Source organism: Fundulus heteroclitus, chromosome 15 (genome assembly GCF_011125445.2).
Source record: "Fundulus heteroclitus isolate FHET01 chromosome 15, MU-UCD_Fhet_4.1, whole genome shotgun sequence".
In the NCBI taxonomy this organism is placed as follows: Eukaryota; Metazoa; Chordata; class Actinopteri; order Cyprinodontiformes; family Fundulidae; genus Fundulus; species Fundulus heteroclitus.
In genome coordinates, this window is record NC_046375.1 from 14,603,900 (window position 1) to 14,628,431 (window position 24,532).

Consider the following 24,532-nt stretch of genomic DNA (forward strand, 5'->3'; position numbering starts at 1 on the left):
ATGATTATGGATCATGATAATAAAAATGTATGAACCTCGGAAATTCATGAATAACAATTCAGGGATAATATAAATGTAAGGAATGGCAGCCAAGCAAGTTTGTCGGGCAGGTGTTTTTATTTTACCTACATTAGCCATGTTCACTGCAAAGTGTTTCTACATTTCTGTATTTATAGCTGTTGAGTTTGACCCCTCACCTACAGAGAAAGAGCATTTTCCCTCTGTGGTTTCATTAGGGATTGCAAGGAAATCCATCCTGAGAGCTAAAACGGTGTGTGTACTATATTTAAAGTCATAGTTGTCACCCACTGCTGCCTAATAACCTGCAGTGCTCTATGCTGACCACTACTTACCCAGAGCATTTGCATATATTACCACCAAACGTGCCCCCTGCTTCTGGACCAGCCTCCACAGTGTGATTGAACAATGGTTAATAATTCAGAGAATTTGGAAGGAGCGCAGGAAGGATTTTTAGTCGCCTTCACAGCTGCATGGGGTCTGCCAGTGACAGATGGCTCAAACCACGTGGAGAATTTGGTGCCAGTAATCAGAGCCGGCCCGAGCCTCTTGGGGGCCCTAAGCAGAATTTGATTTGGGGGCCCCCCCCCCTCCCACCATGCAGAATCACCTATACTAGCACATTACTGACACAAATGTCACACTATAATGTTATAGAGAATATTATAAATGAATACACTATGCTAATGTATTATTACAAAATAAATAAATAAACAATACTTACAATACTTTCTTTTATTAAACCTTTTGAATACAAACATATTAAATAAAAATGCAAAATGTGCATTAAATGTGCAATATTTTACATAAAACCAAAATAAACAAACAATAATATAGTCAAAAATAGAATGTTACAAAAACAGATACTTAATAAGGAAAGCAAACATAAGAATAGCAAGGGTTCAACAATGAATTGTACAACAATGCCTCAAAATCGTTCCTTCCTAGCTTTTCTGGATGCAAAATCACTGATGACATCATTGTATGGTATTGCTTGGCCAACTTTGTTATTAATACTAATGACTGCAAGTCCACTTAGTCTTTCCTGGGCCATTGATGATCTCAAATATGATTTTATTAATTTGAGCTTGGAAAAGCTCCTCTCTGCTGAGGCAACTGTCACAGGCAGAGTGCAGGCTATCCTGAGAGCTATCCAAAGATTTGGGTAAAGCTCAAACATCTCATTTTGTGAGAGGTATGTGAGAAGCTCAAAGGCAGTCTTCATAGTTTGGGGAAGTTCAGGAAGACTCTCTATCTCTAATGCCAGTGCGCTACCATCAATATCAGCCTCCTCTCCACAAGAGAGTTTTTCCGCAAGAAGCTCACATTGTTCCCTCCGGACTTTTGATCAAGCTCCCTAAAATTGAGCAGCACCCCAAAGTTATCTTTAACCTCACTTAGAGATGTAAATCTATCCTCCAATGACTGAATGCTACAATCCACTATAGCATTAAAAAATGACACTTCAAGCCTCTTCATAGCATCCACTACTGGCTCATCTGCAGCCTCATAGGCAAAGTGCCTTTTTGTAGAACGCAATCGCTTCTCTTTCAGCACTGCTTCTGTGTTCATCCGCTCACAAACTTCTTTAGCAGATGTCTGTGCATCACAGAAGCCTGTTTTTCGGTAACTGATAAGTTCACCTTTGTTCTTTTTTAGAAGGTTAACTGCTACATCAAGCTGCATGTTTGTTGACTGTAGAAGCTTGCTCGTGATGTTAATTTTAGACAAAATGTCATACCAGACAACACAACAAATCTGGAACCTAAATGAACCTATCTCTTCCGCTAGGGAGTTGGCTTCAACAGCCACTACAGGGTCAGTTGCTTTACTTCTCACTTCTAGCAGGGCTTCTCTCACCTTCTCTGACTGGTACCGCAAAGCTTCAATACTTTTTATCCGGCTTTCCCAGCGTGTCTCACTCCAGGATTTGAGCGTGATGTCAACAAACTTCCGTAAGACGTCCCACCTTTGAGTGGACCCAGCGAACAAATTGTACACCTTCTCCACATTTCCAAAAAAACAAGAAGCATCTGTTGATGATTTAGCCGCATCTGACACTGTCAGATTTAGTGTATGGGAACTGCAAGGCACATAAAAAGCTCTTGGATTCTTAACCAATAGCCTAGCCTGCACACCTTTGTTTTTTCCCTTCATATTAGCCCCATTGTCATAGGACTGCCCCCGACAATCCTGAAAAGGGATGTTCAATTCCTCAAGCCTGTTAAGGATTAGATTGGACAAACCCAGGCCAGTGGATTCTGGAGCTATCAGAAATCCTAAAAAGTGCTCTTTTATTTCTGGTGTTGTGCCCAGAGTGACTGTGCGCACCACAACAGACATTTGTTCATGGTGACTAACATCAGGTGTACAGTCTAAAATTATTGAATAATATTTGCAGTCCTTGATTTCTGCCACCATTACCTCAATTATTTTGTCACTGACACACTCTATCAGCTCATTCTGGATAGTCTTACCCAGGTATGTGTTGTGCTGCATTCCACTATCAATTCGTCTGATGTGATCTTTTAACACCGGGTCAAATTTTGCCATCAGTTCCACCTCTTTAAGGAAGTTCCCATTGTTGGCCTGATGCAAAAGTATCAACTGACCCCCTGAGTGCAAGATTTCTCTCTGCCAAAGACTGAATGATACTAATCAAACGGATAAGAACATCTCTCCAACGATTTCTTTCTGCATCCAAAAGGGCCATTTCTGTTGCATCAATAGTCTTCTGCTTAGAAAGACGGAGGGCAAAGTCTTTCCACTTCACCATATTATTGCAATGATCTTGACTATTTTCATGCTGTTTCAGCAAAGCACCTACATTTACCCAATCACGCAGTCCCTCTGTTGACAGCTTTGTGGACTTTCTTGAGAATAATTTGCAACAGAAGCAGTAAACTGCATCACTTTTCTTTGAATAAATTAGCCAGCTTCGCTTGATTTTTTCCCCATTAACTAATTGTCTGTATGTGTAGTGGTAGTGAAAGCTTCGTCCATCTGATTTCTTGGGGAATGTAGAGGTGTCACTGATTGGCACTGGCCCTCTTCTTACCAGTTCAGTCCTTTCTAAGTCTGAGAGGAATGCTGACCATTCAACTGGGTCAATTGGAGGAGCTGTTGATCTCTCTTGGTAGCTGGAGCTTGTTGAGGCAGTAGATGGTAAATCTATAGCAGTGGGTGCAGATGTAGAAGGACCTGTAGGGACATTAGATTTAATAAAAAAGAATGAAATAACATAGCAGAAAATGTTATTGTAAAGCCAACACAAAACAAAAACTTTTAGATTAACAGACCTGTCATGCCGGCTGATTTTGAAACCAACGTATCGGTGAATGTAGGTGCTTGTAACTGCTCCTCGCTTTCAGGCGCATGTAACTGCTCCTCGCTTTTAATCGCTTGTGCAGCAGATGAACCTGCAATGATAAAACAAACAAACAAACAAAAAATAAAGAAATAAATAAAAAGCTAAATGTTTGATGTCATATTAACAGGCTATGTAAACATTTGCCATCAAGAAAACCCTCACCTGCTGCATCATCAGCTGTGAAGGCACTGACACTAGATGAAACATTAGGGGAAGGTAAAGTTGGTTGTTCTCCAAAGTACTTCAACAGTGTTCCTGGGGGGAAAAAACATTGAATAATGCATAGTTTATTGAGTAGAATGAGTTTATTTTCCCATCTTGCACCACAAGAAACTCCACACCTAACAATTCATAATTTATTGGCAAATGAGGCATAATTGCCATATGGGGGAAACTTAACATGGTGATCTACTGCAGCCTAAATACGAGGAAAGCACTGCGTCATCACTCACCACCATATTAATAAAACTGCAGTCTATTTTCATTTTTGGTATATTTTCTAATAAAGATAAATACTATCTCCCACCAAAGATCTTAGAGCAGAGAGGCTCTCTGCATGTGCAAAGCACGTGCGTAAGCGCACGTGCTTTTTCTATGAAGGTAGTAGATTCACTTCAACACAAACAGCAATGCTAGCTAAGCTGGCATCTGTGTTTTCTCCAACTTAAACCGATATCTATCCATCCATCCATTATCTTCCGCCTATACGGGGTTGGGTCGCGGGAGTTGCAGCTTCAATAGTGAAGCCCAGTCCAGACGTCCCTCTCCTCCGGGGGAATCCCAAGCAGGCGTTCCCAGGCCAGGCCAGCCGAGAAACATAGTCTCCCTCGCCGATATGTATCAATACATGAAATACACACCTACCTAGATAAATGTATATTAATAACGGGTAATATTTCACTGTTAATGGTGGGGATTTCGCTCTGGTGATGGATGGCTGATAATATCACGACATGAGTTATGACGACGAGCTAGCTGTTACCTTCAGTGACGTGAGTGCAAATTGTGCTGCTGCTGTACAAAATATATCGGTCCGTAAATAATCATGCAAACATACCTTTATCTTGCTCTTTTTTCTCTTCCTCTTTCCTTTTCTTTTTTCTTTTTTCTGCACCAGAGGGATACATCCTTTTTTGTGACATGGCTTAGACCTTCCTATTAACGTGACGTGCGCGCCAGCGTGAATTGTCAATGCACGCGCGCGTACCGCGAGCCGCCAGCGCCATCGCGGCTGCCGTCGCGAAGTGAATGCGCATGAGCGGTTGAATCAGAAATTTTTTTTTCTTGAAATGTTCATTTATTAATTGATATTCATTCATTTATTCATTTATATCACTTGTTTAAGTTATTTAATTGTTTAAAAAAAAAAAAAAAAAAAAAACGATTGACCAGGGCCTGGTCAATCGTTTTTGGGGGCCCCCTGCTTGGGGCCCCCTGGCCACCAGGGGGCCCTAAGCGGCTGCTTAGTTCGCTTATGCCTCGGGCCGGCCCTGCCAGTAATGCTCTGTAATGCTGGACACTGTGTGTTGAGGTTACATTTTCCTGTTCCGTCCAGTCCATTAGGTGGGTGCTATGGAAAGTAAATTATTTAAACGAAAATAAAAAAAGAAATTAAGCAAACTGCTGAAAATCAATAATTTAAGTGCTGACTATAGAGTTGTTGAATGTTTCGGCAAATCTTATTCTTAAATAAAAGGTAGGTTTGCTGTGGATTAAACAAGTAGATGTTTCATACCTCGGTCTGATGTAGTCTGTTGATTAATTCTGTATGTTTTCCCACCCCTGCTGCCCTTTGGTATGTTCTCCAGGTCAGGAACTCTACTTTTTAAACAAGTAGTAGTTACTGAATGATTTAAAAATGCAGCTGTAAACACTTTGTAAGCCATTAACAAGAAGTTGGGTAGGCTTATTCAAAATGGTGAGATATGGTTAAAAGTGAGAAATTTCTTGGCAAAAGCAATATTGCATTGACAGATGGAAGGTCTAGTTTACCTGCCTTGTTGCTGCTTATTAATGCTTTGTAAAATGTTAACAGCCTGATAAATAGCAAAAATTTTGACAATGAACTCTTTAAAACAGTAGTTTGATTCTGAAGCTGCAATGCAAGCCTATACAAATGAATGTCATTTTTTTTTGCTGAATGCTGTTCTTTGTTTCCTTTCCACTGGATCATTAACACCTGTTTTTTTGTATTTTTATGAAATGATGATGTGTTGTAATTATACAACATAATCATGTGTGCTCATACAGGTACTAGATATGAATGCACGTTTTGTGCAGTTGTTTGGCGAGAGCGTCTCATTGAGCCCGTCTCATTAATTAGGTCCAACCCTGTTACTACCCTAATGAAACGCTGGCAGAAGACTGATTTAATTTGTGGGTTTCCTGTCATTTTTGTCCAATCAGAGCTGCCAGAAAACTGGACGGACACAAAGGAGACCCTGCTGGAAGGGATGGTGTTCAATGTCAAGTATCTTGGTATGACCCTGGTGGGCCAACCTAAAGGAGAGGACATGGCCTCAGCTGCCATTCGAAGAATCGTTGCAACGGTGAGTTTCTGATTGGTTTAAAGATAGAAAACTGGAACAATTGCGGTTGCATTGCCTTTTGTAGATATGACCCTTATTGGGTGCATTTGGAGAGGTAAGGGATTAGATGTAACAGGCTATTCGCTCAAACCTCGGTGTGTATTAAAGTAAGAAGGTCACTGCTCTTTTAAGTTTTAAACCTGGGACTTTGGGTTAAGCTATAGAATGGGGACACCAGTCAAATCAGGCATAGCAGATGGTAGCTTTAGTAGTTTGATATACTGTTTCAGGCATTCGCAAGAACCAAAGGAGCTTTGAAGAGACCTAATTTGAATGTTCAAAATCACAAATAAAGTACTAAGAAAGGTAGGGCAGCACATGATGACTATAGTGCACTCAAAGGAAACTAAGTGTACTGCTTAAATTTAAAATGAATGCATTTCACTGAGGTGCTCAAGCACAATTTCTTATCACCAAAGTTCGATAAAGAGTTAGGAAAAGAGTAATTTAGTGCAACAGGCTTAACTATATTGTGTATAGGGCAACAATAAATGATACGAAGCAGATGTAGAAATTAAGCTGCTAAACCTCAGTGCATGCACATATTCACACAGACATGAAAGATTAGTTAACAGCTATGGTGGCTCTCCCCACAGCCCTCTACAATCCTATTTTGCATGCCAGAACTCAGCAATGAGATTTAACTCGAATCACTCCGAGTAGACTTCATGAGAAAATTGAGAAATTTCAAATATTTTGTTCAATTCAGAATATCACCATAGCGCTATTTCACAACAAGTGGCATCTAAAAGCAGTTTATAAGTCAAATGGGTCCGGTTCATATCCATAAATATATCACCAGTTCAGTCTACTATAATGTGTGTCGCTGACTGTTGGGACTCCAATGGTATTTTGTCCCTATTTTAAGATTTATTAGGTTTTAATCCACAAGAATAATCTCAGTTGAGAAATTATGTTTATTCAGCCAGCCCCAAAAAAAAAAATACATTGATACTATCAGCTGGTATGTTGGTGACTGGCCTACACAAGTTAAAGGTCTTAGTGGGATTATTGAACCAGTTACAGAGAGAATTAGATTTTACTGTGGTATATTCTTTTTTTTTTTCTTTTTTTTTTTGCCCTGTGCACACTTCCAATCTATCCTTTTTTTAAATCTTTAGGGCTTGATTCTAATAAGGTATCTTTACTTTATGAGCACAGAACAGTACACTGCTCTTAGACCAATGCTGATAATGTCATACTTTCCAGATTGGAGGGGTGGTACATTAAATGAAAATCAATACACATATTTTATCAGATAAATATTGCCAAAAATATCTAAGAAAATAATTAAAAAATGTGATAGTAATGTTGAGTAAAAATATTGATGTTGACAGATTATGTGCGCCACTGGTCCAACAAATCGAATCAGCCCTATTGCTGGTACATATCAGCCAAAAACATTGATGCCCATCCAAATCACCGGATGAGCAAGAAAAGCAAAAAACTAAGTTTTAAACAGCCAAGAAGATCACAGTAATTCTTTTGGAGCTGTAGAGATTTAAGGGTCAGAAAGGCGAATCGTTTGATGGGATCAGTTGCTTAATGGCAACCACAGTGGCAAGAAGAAAGCTATTGTTGAAAGAAAGGCATAGGAAGTCCCATATACAGTTTCCAACAGCCTATGCAAAAATGTACATTAAGGTGCTCTGGTTAGAAGAGACCAAAACTGAGCTTTTTTTACCTAAATGTAAAATGCTGTGTGTCGTGGAAAACTCTCAGTGCACATTACCCTGAACACACAGGGAAACACAACATGGTATCATCATGCTTTTAGAATGGACTTCTATAGCAGGAACAAGGAAGCTGGTGAGAATGGACAGCAATAGGGATGAAGCTGAATACAGAACAGTGCTGGGGAACAAACAAAAAAAACAACAACTCAGTGCTAGATTCCTCTATGTAAATACACGCAACCCCAACCACTATAATCATTTGATATCACCAAGCAGAATTGCTCCTATTTTGTCAAAGTTTTTTTTTTTTGCAAAATGAACAGCTCTCCTCGGGCAGTCTAATCACACCTCCTCTGCTTATCAAGTAGAGCCTGCATCAAGCCTAATGGCGGGATTAAAATTCAGCCGATCTTACACCAGGGCGGAAAAATAAAAGTCGGTTTTGTCTTTGCCCGTTCCCTTGGCAACCGGTCCACCTGAACCGGAAAACTGAATACATTTGGGACTTTCCCATTTTGCTCCCCGCTTCATTCAGACATGATGAGACAAGACAGCGGCACCAGACGTACAGAAATAGTCTGGACTTGGCATATCTCAAGCTGACAGATTGGTTTTTGCCTGGTGGCATGACACTTGTAACTGGGCAGCAAAAATTGTCCATGTTTCTACATGAACGAGCTCCTGCTGCCCAGTTACTGCACTCCTGCCCTCCATTTAATATATAAATATTTTTTATTATGACAGCTCAAACAGAAACTACTGTTCATTGGATCACCTCAAGATACTCTTGGTCCCTTTCAGCTTGCCATCACTGCAAAAACAGAACAAGAAATAAGTAAAATGTTCTTAAAATTAGTGTATTTGTCCTTGATTTGGGCAGGTAAATAAGACTATTTGCCAATGGAATAAGATTTTTGCTCTTAAAATAGGAACAACTCATATCCATAATCTTATTTCAAGTGCAGGATGTCTAATTATCTTATTTTAGGGGTCAAAATACTCATTCCATTGGCAGATAATCCATTTTCCTACTCATATCAAGGATAAATTCACTAACTTTAAGAACATTTTACGTATTTTTAGATACATTTTTGCAGTGATGACACTGTTAATTGTCCTTGAGAAGACCTAGTTTTTGGTTGATTAAAGGTAACTGTACTTAAACCCTGCGCATAGTTAATATACGTGAAGACTTTTTTTCCTTTTCAGTCCCTCCTGTGCCCATTTGGCTGTCATTACTTCAGTGAGTCTCTAAACTGCTCTTGTTTGCGATTTAATTGTACGGGAAAGAGGTCGGTCACTGTCATTGTCAACAGGCGCTCTCACGGACTACAAGCTCAGCACTACCACAGATTTTACTGAAAGCCCAGATGGCGCAGAGCAGCGGGGGGAGTCGGTGGCTGCCAGCCCGACCCGGAGTGCTCACTCTGGGCTACACGTTGCACCATTCTTCCCCCCATTCTGTCGCCATTTATAGATTTCACCCCATATTCTGGGGGCAAAGCAAGCAACTTGACCATATTCAGAAGTACATTGTCACAGTTTACATATAAGAAATTGCCTTTTCACATTTCCATCAGTCTTAAAGGGTAGCTCTCTATGTACCTGAAGCAAGGTTTCCTGCGTTTGATCCTTATTTCTCTTGCTGTTTCTCTCACGTCCACAGGCCAGAGCCAGTGCCAAGAAGTTTCGGAAGGTAACCCTGACGGTGTCTCCAAAGGGCATAATCATCTCAGACACAGAGACTGCAGATCTAATCGAGAACGTCTCAATATACAGGTACATTTCAGTGACAATCTCAATATAACGCAGCAGATACGAACAGGTGTTCGCAGGGCCTTCCAAATGTGCTCGCACACCTTAAGTGCTTCTAGCTCCTGCCGCTTTTCGACTGCAGACTTTAATGTGTTTTCTTCAGGTTTTAGGGGATATGTCCACGCCAGGTTATAGATCATCACAGAGTACTGCATAATTCTGAAGTGCAAGGAAAATTAAAAGCGGTGTTCAAAATGTAACTTTCTGGTATCTAAGGCTACGTCTCCACTGTAGGTCTTAATGCGCAATTCCATTCTTTTTTAAATCAGATTTTTTTTTGTGTGAGGTCGTTTCCATTACTTTTAAAATGCTGCCTATATCTGATTCCAGCGTGAACTGTTTGCGGCTCCGAACTAACCCGCATGCACAAAAGAACAATAATAATGATCTCATGTAGATTGTACACAAATTTTGCACAGCCGTGCACTCAGTCCCTCATCCAAACAGTTCCTATACAAGCCGTCTTGAGGAAAAGTTTTCCTAAAGTCTAAAATCTTGGGTGGGATTATTAATTTTGACCAAACTGCCAATGGAAAGGTTGCAGATAGCCATTAAAGGTCTGTAATGCTGTCTCTTGTTGTCAGTAAAGGCCGACTCTTATTAGTGCCATCTAACAATAATAAAAAAAGAATGTGCTTCATCCCTGCATAGCTGAATTCTCATCACTGATTGGTGCTTTGCGTTTTAGCTTGGCCTCAAGTGGTTCTTAGCTACAGCCTGAACATGTCTGAGATGAAGACGGATAACGTGTGTGTGTGTAAATGGATGCTGTCAGCGTGTCTGTGTACAGCTCTAAATCGTTTTATCAGCTGTTGCAGACCCCAGGCCAGGTGTAATGGCTCGGTCCTTGATCTCTCTTTTTTTTTCTCCCTATATGCTCTTTTTGGAAATACTTTTTACTGCTTATATCGTAATGGGTAATTTGCCCACACCCTGAATCAGGCCACACACAATGTCTTTGCCTACAGAAGATGGATTTATCCTCATTTATGAGACCCCACCCCCACCTCCCTAAAAGACCCTCCCTGACACCGCCGCCTTGTGTCTTTATTTTCTTGCGCATAAACCGCTTGTGGTAAGACAGCAAGTGGAGGGTGAAAGGGGTGAGTGGAGAGATAAGACAGGATCAAATCAAGACTGTTTATAGAGCATAGCAACTCGAGAGGAAACCGCTTGGTTACACAAGCTGTGTGTTTAGTTTCTGGGTAGCTCTGTGGCTCATGCCTATGAGTATACAACTTGTATATTTACCACGTATGTAATTTATTTGTATTTGTTGTGTTCATTTTATGTTCTCTCCCTCTGTAAGGCGAGTTGTTTTCCTCCGGGGGGCAGCTTAGTGGGCGAGTAGAAAGCAGACATTAATGCATTGTGCATCGTACTGGAAACAAGACCCCCACACCCAAGACAGCGAGGACCACCACCCACAGCATCCAGCCACATGTCCAATCCCATACTTGTTACATTTTGCAGCCCTTCCATTCACTCTGTTCTTGACAGCCCATTCCAGTCGTGTCCCTCACCTGCAGGATTAGACTGTTTTATCTTAAAAACGATCATCCGACATAATGATTTCAACCTTTCCTATTTTGTTGCGGAGCTTCTCAATGACTTGACCCCATACCCGATTTGTAGTTATGTTTGTGACTGGATTGTAACCAATAAAAAATTATTATAAACACATCTTTATTATACACGTTACTTAAATTGTAACAATGCAGTGTTGATGCACAGATTCAAGTTAAATGTTTTCATTTATTCTGAGAAATTTAATGTTTGACTGCAGCTCAACTTTTGTTCTTGCCACAAATGTTTCAGATTATCAACCTAATGTAAATATCAGACAGAGATGACCAACGTAAACGCAAAATGCAGTTTTCAAATCTATTCCACTATTCGACCACATGTAAAAAACGAATTGCCCCCTAAAGCTAACAGCTCGCGCCACTTTTTTGAAATCGGTTGCCATCAAGCATCTGCAGTAACTAGAAATTAATCTCTTACTTCGCTGTGGAGGAACTTTGGACCACTCTTTGCAGGATTGTTTTCATTTAGTCCTGTTGGAGGGTTTTCAGTCATGAAACAACATCATTCTTTTTCAGGATGTTTTGAACGAGAACAGAATTCATGGTCCCATCAATTACAGCAAGTCAACCAATTACTGAAGCAGCAAGGCCGTGCCAGAACAATAGACCATTCTGTTTGATTGCGTGTTACACTCCTCTGAAAAGTTGTTAGATTTCAGACCAGTCAGAAAGATCAGATTTCTTGATTTTGAAGGTCTATCAGTAATCAGGCCTGGGTGTTGCTGGTCAAAATTGATCTGATCACAATTAATTAATTATTGAACAGAGACATAATTACTTTTTCACTGTCTTGCAGCAAGAAGGTCAGGGGTTTGAATCCCAGGCTTTGGACTTTTTGCATGGAGTTAGCATGTTTCCAGAGACCAAAAACATGACTCTTAGGTTATTTGGTCTCTCCAAACTACTCCTTGGTATGCATTGTATGTGCATGTTTATTTTATTTTTTTTGTCTTTTGCATCTCTGTATCACTCTCTGAAGAACAGGTGTCATGTCCAGGGTTTAACCTGAACAATGACCACCGGAGACAGGGCCTAGCCCTATCATGACCCTGCAAGGACAAGCTGGAGTAAACCTTAGATGGATCTTTGTCTGATTTATTATTTATTTGACAACCTAAAACAGAAGAAATCTATGAGGAGACAAACACTTTTTCATGTCACAGTAGGTGCCGTTACCTTTTTAGTTAGTTTTATCTTAATGCAGTCCACACGGTCACAAAAATCTGGGCTGCAGGCGGATGATCACAGAAGTTGAACCTCGAGAACCACTTTGGACTGTAACAGATGTAACAGGCTATTCGGTCAGGTACACACTGAATCATATATATTTTTTTTTGCTGTCAATAATGATTCGGCCAAGAGTTGATCTTATCTGCATTTTCAAATCCTGGCCGAAATACCAATACTTATGCCCTGAACAAGTGTTCTTTTCAAATCTATTGGAGCTAGCTTGTGTAAAGTTGATATATATATATATATATATATATATATATATATATATATATATATATATATATATATATATATATATATATATATATATATATTTATTTATTATTATTATTATTATTATTATTATTATTATTATTATTTTTTTTTTTTTTTTTAATGGATGAGACACATAACTCACAAACAAATGTTGCTATTATTGGAAACTTGTGTTATTGTGATGAAAAACACTTCAAAGTGTATGTTCTTTTAAAACTTGTTTAAAGAAAATGCGTAAAAGAGAAAATGTACCTTTTGTTCTACAGAATAGAAACACTGAGTATATAACCTGTTACTAGAGCTTGCAGAGATCAGACCTCTGGTTCTGAGTGGAGATGTGGGAGTTTGATCAATGCAGCAACTCACTGGATCAGGCAACGACTGGCTAATTTGATCCTGGGTATGAACCACTTTGGGAGGCTTTTATTTACTGCGATGAACCTGATCTATGTCCGGGTATTGAAAGCTGACGCCGTTCTCAGTGGTCCTGTTTCAAATAAAAACATCCTTCATTTAAAAGCTGACACTGATCCTCCCAGCGAGAGGAACATTGTGAGGGTGTTTGCAGCCTCCATCTGGTTACGTGTTAATCATTCATATTCCCATGAGAGCTCTCAGTGACCAGCCAGCATATCAATCAGCGGAACAGGCGGGTCTCAGGGCAAAGGAATAAAAACAGCCAAAATGCTGACTGACAGCCCACCTTTTAATGATGCACATTGCTGTCAGATATCTGCAGTTGAAGCTTCAGAATATGACAGCGCTCTGGAACAGCCTCCGAAATAATTTCTTTTGTTTATTTGTTTTTTAGACTGTTTGATGGCTGCACTATACTGGAAGCTCTGCTTTTCTCATTTTTCCACCTTGAAACTAAAAGAGAGTAAATTTTTTGCTTTAACAGCAGGTGTTTTCTGTGCAGTTTATAGTGAATGTTTTTGGCTTTGATGTCAGATTTTCGGTTGAGGCTTTGTTCTGAAAATATATAAATATTTCCAATGATATTCAGTTTCTGCCTCACACAGGCCGGTGTTCTACACTGAGAAAAGATCAAAGGCATTCAGTCCAGAGGGGCTCCGTCGGCGATACGATGCAGATTGACAGCTCAGCTTTTGTTGTTCAGGCCTAGCTTAATGTTGTTTGTAAAGTTCTTTTTTTATATGTTGTTATTTCAAGCTGAAGGACACTGATGTGTTATTTGTTGTCACAACGCTGGCATTATTAGTATTTTTTTCTTTTTATCTTTTGATGTTTTTAAAAAGGTACTAAGCGTAGTGTATATTTATTGCATGAAGGTGTTTGTGTTGGCATATTTGCAGTATATTCATTAGATGCATAGGACTAGATGTTCCAGTAAAGTCTATACCCTGTCCCTAACCCTAACCTTTCCCAGTATATCCCTAACCTAAACCTAATTGACACCTTAGTGTCAATTAGGTTTAGACCTTAGCGAGGTCCAAAGAAAAAGGGTCCTCACTTTACATCAAATTCCTCACTTTACTAGTAAAATGAGCAAATAATGCTCTCACTCAGCTGCAAGTACAAAAACAAACACACACACACAAATAATGTACTGCACATAAGTATTACTTCTATAAAATATATGTAGAAACCTATAAAGCTGTAATCTCAAAAACTCCATATTATTATTTAAGGTACACAATGCTCACACTCTGACAGCACAGGTGAAGGTTTACTCACCTTAGCATGCTGGATGCTTGATGAGGCTCCAACAGGAGGGGCAGTCTGACCTTTTTTCTGATTAGCACAGTTAATAATTGTTTGAAAACTTGGGGTCTCTCATTGAGTGTGATTAGAGGTATGAACTTGAATCCAAGAAGCTCAGATAATCATTAAGTGTGGAGAGAAAAAAAATCTGTACTCCCATAACACTATTGTGTGCTTGCATTGCATTTCAGTGGCAAATAAAAATATGTGGCCTTAAGCCAATATTGTTTTAATATTTCTCCTGTATGCTTCTTGATTTCCTGCTAAGCTAAAGGGCCACAGATTCTTTTGGTCATCATGTTTGAAATTGAAGATGCTACAAATGCCAAAAATAAATAAATAACATAAAATCACCAGAAGGGCAACTGTAAAACTTGCAGGAACAGACTATAAATGGGCCCTAAACTCACTACATAAAACTCCCTATATAAAACCTGTCGCATAATATAACCAGGAACAATTAAGCTTGGATAACACTATAAAATGTGTTTTCTGAAATGTGTGACCATATATTATTTCTTTTAGCAAAGATCTTAAACATGTCTACTTCACAACTAGAACTATCAATATAGCTGTATTTGAATGTACATGTTTAAATCTGTTCTGTCTTATTCTTTTAATCCTTTAGTTTAATTTGTACCTATTTTAGCTGTTTTTCCTCCCCCCAACATTTAATTGCCTTTTTTAAGGTTTGACACCGACTGCCAATATGACTTAAGATATAAATTCTATTCTTTACTATAATCTCTCATAATTATCTTCATTGTTATGTACTGTCCAATTTTTATATATAAAACCCCAACTCACTGCTACAAAAATGTGCCTATATTCTATCAAACTGTTACAGCAATGACTTAATGTTACTTAATTTCATGCTATACCATGACGTTTCAGTCATCTCGGTCTGCCAAATATTTAGTTAAAAATAAGGTAACATCAGCAGCCATGAGAGTGGCTCACAAGGCAGATGATGTTGTGTTAATTATTTTTATATTTTAGCTACTTTGGGGCCCCCTAATATACTTTTTAGCAAAGAAAGACTTTTCAACTCAAGATTGCGATCATGAAGTGAAAGAAAAAGAGAAACTGCGATGTCACTGCATAACGTGCTGTTAGTACCGTGTCCTGAACCAGAGCTGACTGTCAATCCTACACCCGTCATTCTAATAAATATGCACTACACAAAAAACAGGTGCATCACAATCAACACAAATGCTTTAAATGCATGGCAGAGCTTGATGGTTCACAGAACCTGCTCCTTTTTTTTCCTGTTTAGATCCAAGTAAAATGCCATTTTAGACACATCAACATGCGTGGCACGATCAGAAACCGTATGACAGCAGCTTAAGAAATCGAGGCAAAGCAACCATAAATGTTTTTTTGAAGGCGCTGACTCCAGTTACAGGCACTGCAGTTCAGAAGTAATGTATTTTTAAAATAAAAAATCTTTACAAACCCTCAAACATTTTCTGATCAGGGCTTATAAGCAGTTTACTTGACAGGGATGCATGTACCCTGTTTACAATGATATGTTCAACCCTGTTGATAATATCCCCACAGGAACTGGAAAAACAAGCCAACTCCCCTGAAAAAGGAGCCTGTTTTTGTTTAAATTATAATAGTCATCTAAATGTAGTTTACAGTACAATTTTACATTGCTATTCTAAACCTGTGTTTGTGTGTGTGTGTGTGTGTGTGAATCTGAAAACTCAAGTTCACAGCAAAGAACGCAAACTTCTGCTGACTAAACTGAAATAATTTGTCTGTATACTTAATGACTTTAGTACGTAAAACATTTACTTATTGCACGCCAAAGGGTCAAGCTAATTGATTGTTGTTTCTACGTGTTTGAACTGGGCCGCAGTTGGTACCCTTGAGTTTTCTGCATGTTCTCCCTTCAGAGGACAGTCATGTCCACCCACCCCCAAATAAATACCAAAACAGAACAAAAATTATGACTTTTACTCTTATTGTATACATAATTTTTTAATAATTTGATGGGTAATAATTTTTAAACAAGTAATTTCTTCCAAGCACACAAACACAAAACTGCAAGCAAGTTGTAGATTTATGTTGTCGCTAGATTCCTATTATTGTGATTTTCTAAATAAAATCATACATTTAAAATAAATTGTTACACATGCTGCCTTCACTGCCTCTATATTGTGTTGGCCATGCGTGTGAACTAACATATATGGACTGTAACTCTTTTTTTTTTTTTTTCTTTCTTTTTTTTTGACTAGGAAGCTAACAGAAACTGGTTACTGGTAATAGCTGAGTTTATATTGAGCAGTTGCAATACTTTGTTGCTATCACACTTATTTTTTCAGCATTAAATAGGTCAAACCTCTCAGCATTTTCTCTATGCATTTTTTACGCAATTACAGCCCAAATATAAGTTGGAGCGTGGGGAGAGCCGGGTGTCCTGGGCATTGCAATGTGGGTCATGCGTCAGTGTTGCAAGCCAGCAAACAAAATGAGAGGGAGCGATGCGAGCATCGCTGATTTCATGCTCGTTAGTTGATCTTAAAATTACTTTTTGTGCTTTTTTAGTACCCTCCCCCTCCTCTTTGGAGTGAAGCTGCAAATGAGTGTCAGCCGTACCAATTTCCTCTTTGTGCACACTAATGATGGCAGATTACACAGTGATCCGCCCAGTGATCCACCCAGTGCTGAGCAGACTTATCTGGTGTCACCCATCAACAGCCATGGTGACACGTTAAAGACTGCTGTGTTAAATCTGGACAAAAAAGCAGACTTCAGATTAGACATTAATGTTCTAGATCAGCCTTGCAGTCAGAAAGAGCCCCTCTTGTCCTTGTGTTGCTTCCAAAAAAGGCGACGCCTAGTGACAAAGGTCAGATGCATCCCGAGCTGTGGCTCATTTCCACATCTATTTAAAGGAACAGGTATAAAGCAAGCTGCCTGTCCAAGTAACACCCTTAGATAGAAACATATGGTGGCTCAAGATCAATACTGCTTCTGATTAAAATCTGACAGAGCAAATTGCTTGGTTATTTGTCTAAGCAGAACCAGAGAAGCTGCGTAAGGAGATTAAAGCAGTTGGGTCTAATTCATCTGGATCGGGTTCAGCTAACCTTTGACAATTTATTTATGAACAAACGTTATCGATCTGATGCCTTATTGTGATCTTTATTATACCGTTTCAATTAGATGTAATGGGGGGAATCATGATTAGCAGAAATTAAATAATCAATCTGTGGTTAAATTACATATTTGGTCAAATTGCTTGTTAATAACTGGAAATTTTAAATTTAGGACTTCTACGTCTCGACTTGGACTTGGGATTTACATGTCCTAACTTGAGACTTGACTCGAGAGTTGAAACTTACTTATTATTTCTATTCTTATTAATTATAAAACAATAGCACACAGTTAGTAACTAAAATACTGAATGCTTTTCTCATCTCCTCCATCCAAAGCAGGTTTGAAGACAGACTTGTTTTGGGGGTAATAATGAATCTTGCCACACATATTAAAGAGCCTTAACTTTTTTAGGAACGACTTCAGTGGAAAGTCAACTCAATTTAATACACATTGTAAAGGTAATCTGGAAACTGTTCAGTAGAAATCTCCTACCTGATTGATGAAAACATTTTCAATACTAGGTTCTGTGAGATAAAGGAGGTTAATCTGAGACCTAGCAGGGATTGTTATATTAATTGTTTGCTTTTGTTTGTTTGTTCGTTCATTCGTTTTTGTCTGTCCTGTAACCGGCGGTTGCCAGTTCAATCCCCCGCTCCAACCATTTCAGACGTTGTGTCCTTGGGCGAGACACTTCAACCCAATTGCCTCCTGGCGGTGGTCAGAGGGTCCAGTGGCAGCGATGTATGGCAGCCTCGCTTCAGTTAGTCTGCCCCAGGGCAGCTGTGGCTACTAACATAACTCACCACCATTAGGGTGTGAACGTGTGTGAAAATAGTTGAATGACTGATTGTAGTGTAAAGCGCATCGGGGGCATTGCCATTGTTTTGTCTCGAAATGATTTGTCCCACATTATTTCCTCCTATGCATAGAAAGAAAACAATGAGTATGAATGATTGCAAAACTCATGAGCCATTATTTATAAAACAGATAATTTAGAAAACGCAATATAATGTTGACACATGCTACACTACTAAAAACTATGCAATGATTAATTTTACATTTCTTATGACATTTTTACCTAACTATCTTTATATATATATATATATATATATATATATATATATATATATATATATATATATATATATATATATATATATAATATATGTGTGTGTGTGCTTTAACGTGAGAGTGAAAAGAGATTTTTGCAAACGGTATATAACTACTACTAATCAGTTCATAAATATTCTCCCCCTTCAAAGTGACCAACCTCATTCAACAGGTTCTCAGCATTTTGATACCAGCAGTGTCACGGTTGTCAAAATAGAGATCATTGGAGTGCAAATGATGTCTGTCTAGTGATTCTTGATTTTGGTATGAAACACCTGTGTGTGGGAGGTCTGGTCTGTCTTTCATCAGTAGTCCTCCTACAACATTGTCACAGATTACGAGTGTTTTAACAGAGTTGTGCCACCCACTGGGGAAATGATCATGCAACGTAAAGTCAACAGAACACACCAAGGGGGCTTTAAGTCCAAATATGGCTGTAAAAAGATTTCTAAACCACAGGGAAACCTACAAATTCCTCACATGTGCTTTATTAATACATTTTGTTTGTAATATGAAATATAAAGCACGTCTTCTCTCTGCACTGCTCTGTGGTGTCCGTCTTTGCTGTTCCCAGAAGTCAAGTTTCAGCCTAAACTACGAAACAGTGTCGCTTCCACATTTAAAAGTAAAACATTGAAAGCTCTTTTGCGCAGAAACATATTTGCGCAGATAATAATTCAGAAATACTGATATATTATTTCCACATTACTACTGGTTTTAAATAACATGTTTTTCCTCTTTTGTCTTCCTGTCCTCTCTTCCAGAATCTCATACTGCACCGCAGATAAAACTCAAGACAAGGTCTTCGCTTACATCTCCCAAAGCCAGTTCAACGAGACTCTTGAGTGTCATGCATTCCTCTGCCAAAAAAGAAAAATTGTAAGTGTGGAACACCTCCAACCTCACCCTTCATACACCAATATTTATACACAGATCTGACCAGTAGGCTTCTGGCCATTTTCAATTAAAGAGAATAACCTCCTGAATTGAGGAACATGATTCAGGTTGTTGTGTGGTGCCATCTTGTGGCAGTCCCATTAGTGGCATTTGAATGCATTTTTCAAGCACATACTGATTTATTCATTTAAATCAGCTGTTTTATTATTATTGCTGTATTGCTGAACGAAAAAAAGTCAACTCTTTACATTTGGCAGTTGCTCGATTCTATTGCCCAGCCTCCCGCAAACCCAAAATGTGACCTTGATCAAACTCCATCAAGGAAACGTTATGGTAATTAACACATCTATATGGCATCAACATCTGACCAACACTCACAAATCTAATCATTTGGAAAAACCCAGTGCTGTCCTGTTCCCTGATAAACTATCTCCCACTGGAAGGTTCTATATATCTAGACACTCCTGATCAAAATCTTAAGACCAGTTAAAAATGTCAATGATTTACATTTTGCGCTGTTGGACCTTAAGAAGGTACTAAGTAGAGCTTCAAAATGCAAAAACAAGAGAGTGGAACAAGAGACGAAAAGTTGTGAGCCGACAATTTATTGGAAACAACACTTTAACTCAAGTAGGCTGTTTATCGGCTGAGACCACAACCCAAAGAAAACCTCCTAAAACAGAAATGAAAGTGTCAAAAACTGACTCAGTAGTGAGTAGTTACACCATTATTGTTGATCATGTCAAAAATTAGTTTTGCCATGCTTGATGCAAGTGTTTCCAAAAGACTAGGGGGAATACCGCTCCAAGCGGTGAAGATGGCTTCACGAAGCGCATCCACTGTCTGGAACTGATGTCCATTTTTGGAAACCTCCCTTGCCGTCCATCCCCAAATGTTCTCATTTGGATTAACTTCAGGAGAACACACAGGATGGTCCAAAAGAGTGATGCTATTCTCCTGGGGGGAAAAAAGGTCCTGCTGATAAACCCAGTCACTACCACACAGACGAGGGCCCTCAGTCATGAGGGATGGCCGCTGCAACATCTCCACATAGCCAGCTGCTGTTTGACGCTCCTGCACAACCTGGAGCTCCATTAAAGGAGAGAGATCATGATGGCACCCCCTCCACCGTGCTATGCTGAAAACATCTCAGGTGGCATCTCCTTGTCATGCTAGTAACGTTGGAAGCCATCAGGGCCATCGAACTAAAAATAATTTTTTTTCTTATCGGAGATTGAAACTCTCTTCCACTGTTGAATGTCTCATGTTTGGCACTCCCTTGCAAAGTCCAAATGGGCAATTTTGTGGCGTTGAAGGAGATGTTGTCTTTCTTTTTTTGGGTCTACCACTTGATTTTTTAAATTACTGTCTTACTGCATCCGACCTCGACAATGGCACCGTGTGAGAGGCCTTGTTTATGCAGCTCAACAATCCCACCACATTCATAGACGGTGAGCTTTTTTGCCTTTGCCATCGAGAGATCTTCACAGTGTGATTACTTGACAGGAAATGACATGGAATCCAAATTTTTGCGCAGGCTGTTGTCTTAAACTTTTGATCAGCTGATGAATGTCTGTCTGAGTTAAATTGTTGTTTGCAATAACTTGCCTGCTCACAACTTTTGGTCTCTTGTTCACATTTCTTCTTTATTTTCATGAATTTCGAAGCTCTACTTAGAACTTTCTTTTAGCACCGCAAAATGCTAATTTATGCAATTTTTAAACGGGTCTTAGGATTTTGATTAGGAGTGTAGTAATGTCTATTATAGAAGCATATCATAGCGTAGTTTAAGTGTGGCGTGATTCTCATCTCATTGAGGTTGTTATATTCTTTAAGGCCTTATAGATGTACCTGCATCTTTTTCATAACCCAAAAATTATTTCTACTAATGTCAAAGGGAAGTAAAAAGCTGCTAAACTTCGGGGGACAATTAAAAGATAAAGCAATAACACTAAAATCGCAAAAATGTAACACATAAATCATGGAACCCCCCCCCCCCCCCCCCCCCCAAATATTTGTGTTTCATTACTGTCCTACCTTTTGTTCCCTCCTCCAGGCTCAGGCTGTGACTTTAACTGTAGCGCAGGCTTTTAAAGTAGCGCTTGATCTTTGGGAGATTGCTCAGGAAGGTAAGTCAATGTAAATCTGAAAATATAAAGAATTTTACCCCCATCTTCCCTGTTAAACGTCTTTAAACAAAAACATCAGCTTTTTTTTTTTTTGGGACGCTTGAAATAAAATCAATATTACAAATAAATAAGGCTTTCCATGTTAGTATTCTGAGAATATTTTTCTGTCTGAAACTTTTCTGTTTGCAGACAAAAACAAGAAAGTGAGGACCTGCTGTTCCTGTTCAGCCAACGACGGACAGACGGAGACGACAGAGACGCAGTGTGTTCCTTCAGGTTGGAGGATTTACCTCTTTGTCCTCATTCGTGTGTCCCTGCACAAATATTTTGGCTCTGTTGTAAGACTCGCACACAAGATACCATCTGCAAAACATGGCAGAAGGTTTATGAGATTACTGCTGCAAGGAAGCATATTATTTCTTATCATCTAAGGAACGTTTATCAGAACTTTTACCTCGGTGAACTTACTATAAGGTTGAGCAATTCCCATATTTCAGTGCATATTTGGATGGCAAGTGGCTAGTTTTCACAGTCATCTTTTTACTTTTTCCTAGCTGTTTGAGTCCAAGGGAGCCGTGGTGAAATGCACCCAGACATTTTTACTCATTTGGGATATCTTCAGATTCTCTGCAGCAAGCTATATTTCCTTTAATGACCTTTACGAGTTATTGTATGGCCACTATAATGAGGCCTGTAAATGTGTAGTTTTCGATTAACATAAATTTATCTGTCACTCCTCACAGTTAAGACGACAAATCCCCCTAATTAGGCATAGCCATTAGTCTTGAGGGGTACCAGCAAACTCTAGCTTTCCATTAGCCTTGACATTTATAGGTGAAAATGTTCTCAGCTCCTCAGAGGGTCAAAGGATCCTCACAGTGCCTCTTAATTGTTCTTTTTTCGTCCATTTCTGAATTATACAGATATCGTTATATTAAATATTTCTCTCTTAGTATGTAGCTGTCTAAAGCCTTAAAGCGGTGGTTATCAAATTTTTTCTTTTGCGCTCCCCCTTTGAAGAATGAAATATTTTCAGTTTAAGGCTAAGCTACTGCATTGGTCTTTGTTTTTCTCCATCACCTTGTAGCAACACCACTCCTAGCCCAACTCCAGACGCATCAGTGTGCACAGTAAATGGGTGGTTTAAGTCTCGACGCTGCAACACGGGATCATTACACAAACAATTTTTCAAATCAGTAAAAGCAGTCTCACACTCTGGAGTCCGTTTATTCTTGTTTGGGAATGATTTAGGGGTCAAGTCACTAAGAACAGCTGATCTGGTAGAGAAGTTGGGGAAGAAACAACGGTACCAACCAGCTAAACCTAAGAAAGATCTCAACTTTTTCTTGGTTGTTGGAGGAGGACGGGAAGCAAGGTTGTCAACCTTACTCACCTGAGGGCGTATGACTCCACCCCCAATGATGCATCCAAGGTACTGGTGGTATTTGTCACTGTTGGATGTGATGAGGCTAAACTGGCCAAAAGAACCCGCTTCATGCTTCAGTTGGAGGAACAAAGACTCCACTATACAGTATTCTGAGACACGATCCCTGATACGCAAAGTGGGTCCTAAAGAAAAGCCCAGAACAAAACGTGCCACTGGTAATTGACCTCATGTTGTTTTCTGTTTATCTAGTACAAAAGCTGAATTTGACATCTAACTGAATCCTGGTGCTGCACCGTGCTTCTGAAATGCGTTGAGGTCAGGGGGGTGAGCTAGGTTCAGCCGTTCTTGGGTCTTCCGCTGCAGTTCTGGTTTAGCTTCCTGGCCGTGTGCATCTTAACTTCGTTTAGCGACAGCAGTTCACAGGAAGAGTGATGCAACATCTCCAGTCTGTTTCACATCCTGTTTTTCACCTCTGAAGACACTTGGATTCATCTGGGAGGATGGGGAGTTTGAAACTATAATCTGAATAATTTGTCACAAAGGCCAACACATTATGAACAAGCCAGCCAACCAGATTCCGCAGCCTGAACCCGTAGGTGCCCAGACAAGCCGGTCATGCCCCCACCCCCACTCGACACACCCCTGCTGCGAGGCGAGGCCACCCCCGCAGTCGCACACCGCCCAACCCAGAACTCCACACCACATTGCCGGCTAGTCAACCAGGCACCTAAACTGGGAGCCAAAATCTAAGGGTCCAAGTGGACCCGGGGAGAGCAGAAGCCTGGCGGACCCCCTGGAGTAGCTACAAGCATACAATGCTGCGTAAAAGTATTGGTCACCATCACAGATTATTCTTTTTTGTCACTTAAATGTTCGCGATCACTAAACAAATTTCAATATCATTTAACGTGAGCAAATATACCACGCCGTTTTTAAAAGTTTTCCTTTATTTATTTTTGTAATCGTGAAAAAGTAATTCTCACTAAACTGACGACTGCTTGTGCCGCTCTTAGTGGCTGAAATTTCCATCACACATTTGCAACGTCTGCCTGTGAGTCCTTTGGATCATTATCCTCTTGCGCAGGGCAAGTGTGCTTGAGCTTAAGGTCACAAACTGTGACAATGACTTTTAATTGTTCTTAAATTTTCCTAGATTGGAGGATGATGTGGTGCTTTTTGAGATCCTTCAGCCTTCTGTCAGACATAACTGATTTCTTTATTTACAGTAATCAGGACTTGGATGCGGATAGTAAAAATTTTTTTAAAAAAAATTGGGTAATCCCAGATAAAGTATGTTTTGATAAGGAGAATGAATATATTTTCACATGGGCTAGGTTGTTTGGATATTTTTTTTCCCTCAGTAAATGAAATCATCATTTGAAAACTGCTTTTTGTATTTACTCAGCTTAAGACTTCTGTGGTGATCTGAAATATTAAATTGTGACAAAACAGACGACATTTGTAAGGGGCGAATGCTTTTCATGACATTCCACTCATTGACACTAGGTCTGACCTCTCATGTGTTGTGTTTGGATGTTTTCTGTCCATTTATTCCCTTCACTTACCAACTGTGCTCTGTGGTTCTCCGCCAGCCTCCATCCACACCAGCCCTCCCCCTCACATCCGCAGCAAACA

At 39.5% G+C, this 24,532-nt stretch overlaps 1 protein-coding gene and 1 long non-coding RNA gene across 2 annotated transcripts in view; one reads left to right on the plus strand and one right to left on the minus strand.

Moving 5' to 3' along the window:
- LOC118566191 (low density lipoprotein receptor adapter protein 1-like) overlaps positions 1-23,647 on the plus strand; it is a 53,391-nt gene extending 29,744 nt beyond the window's left edge. The window contains exons 3-8 of the mRNA XM_036147601.1: positions 5,795-5,937; positions 9,319-9,431; positions 19,249-19,363; positions 21,438-21,510; positions 21,700-21,786; positions 23,502-23,647. Coding sequence (XP_036003494.1) covers positions 5,795-5,937; positions 9,319-9,431; positions 19,249-19,363; positions 21,438-21,510; positions 21,700-21,786; positions 23,502-23,647 — 677 coding nt within the window. The remainder of the gene's footprint in view (positions 1-5,794; positions 5,938-9,318; positions 9,432-19,248; positions 19,364-21,437; positions 21,511-21,699; positions 21,787-23,501) is intronic.
- LOC118566173 lies at positions 2,622-3,570 on the minus strand. Its single transcript, XR_004932866.1, has 3 exons — positions 3,551-3,570; positions 3,318-3,437; positions 2,622-3,219 (listed from the first exon to the last, which is right to left on the minus strand). It is a non-coding gene; the product is annotated as an uncharacterized LOC118566173 (long non-coding RNA).
- Positions 23,648-24,532: the final 885 nt, after the last annotated feature.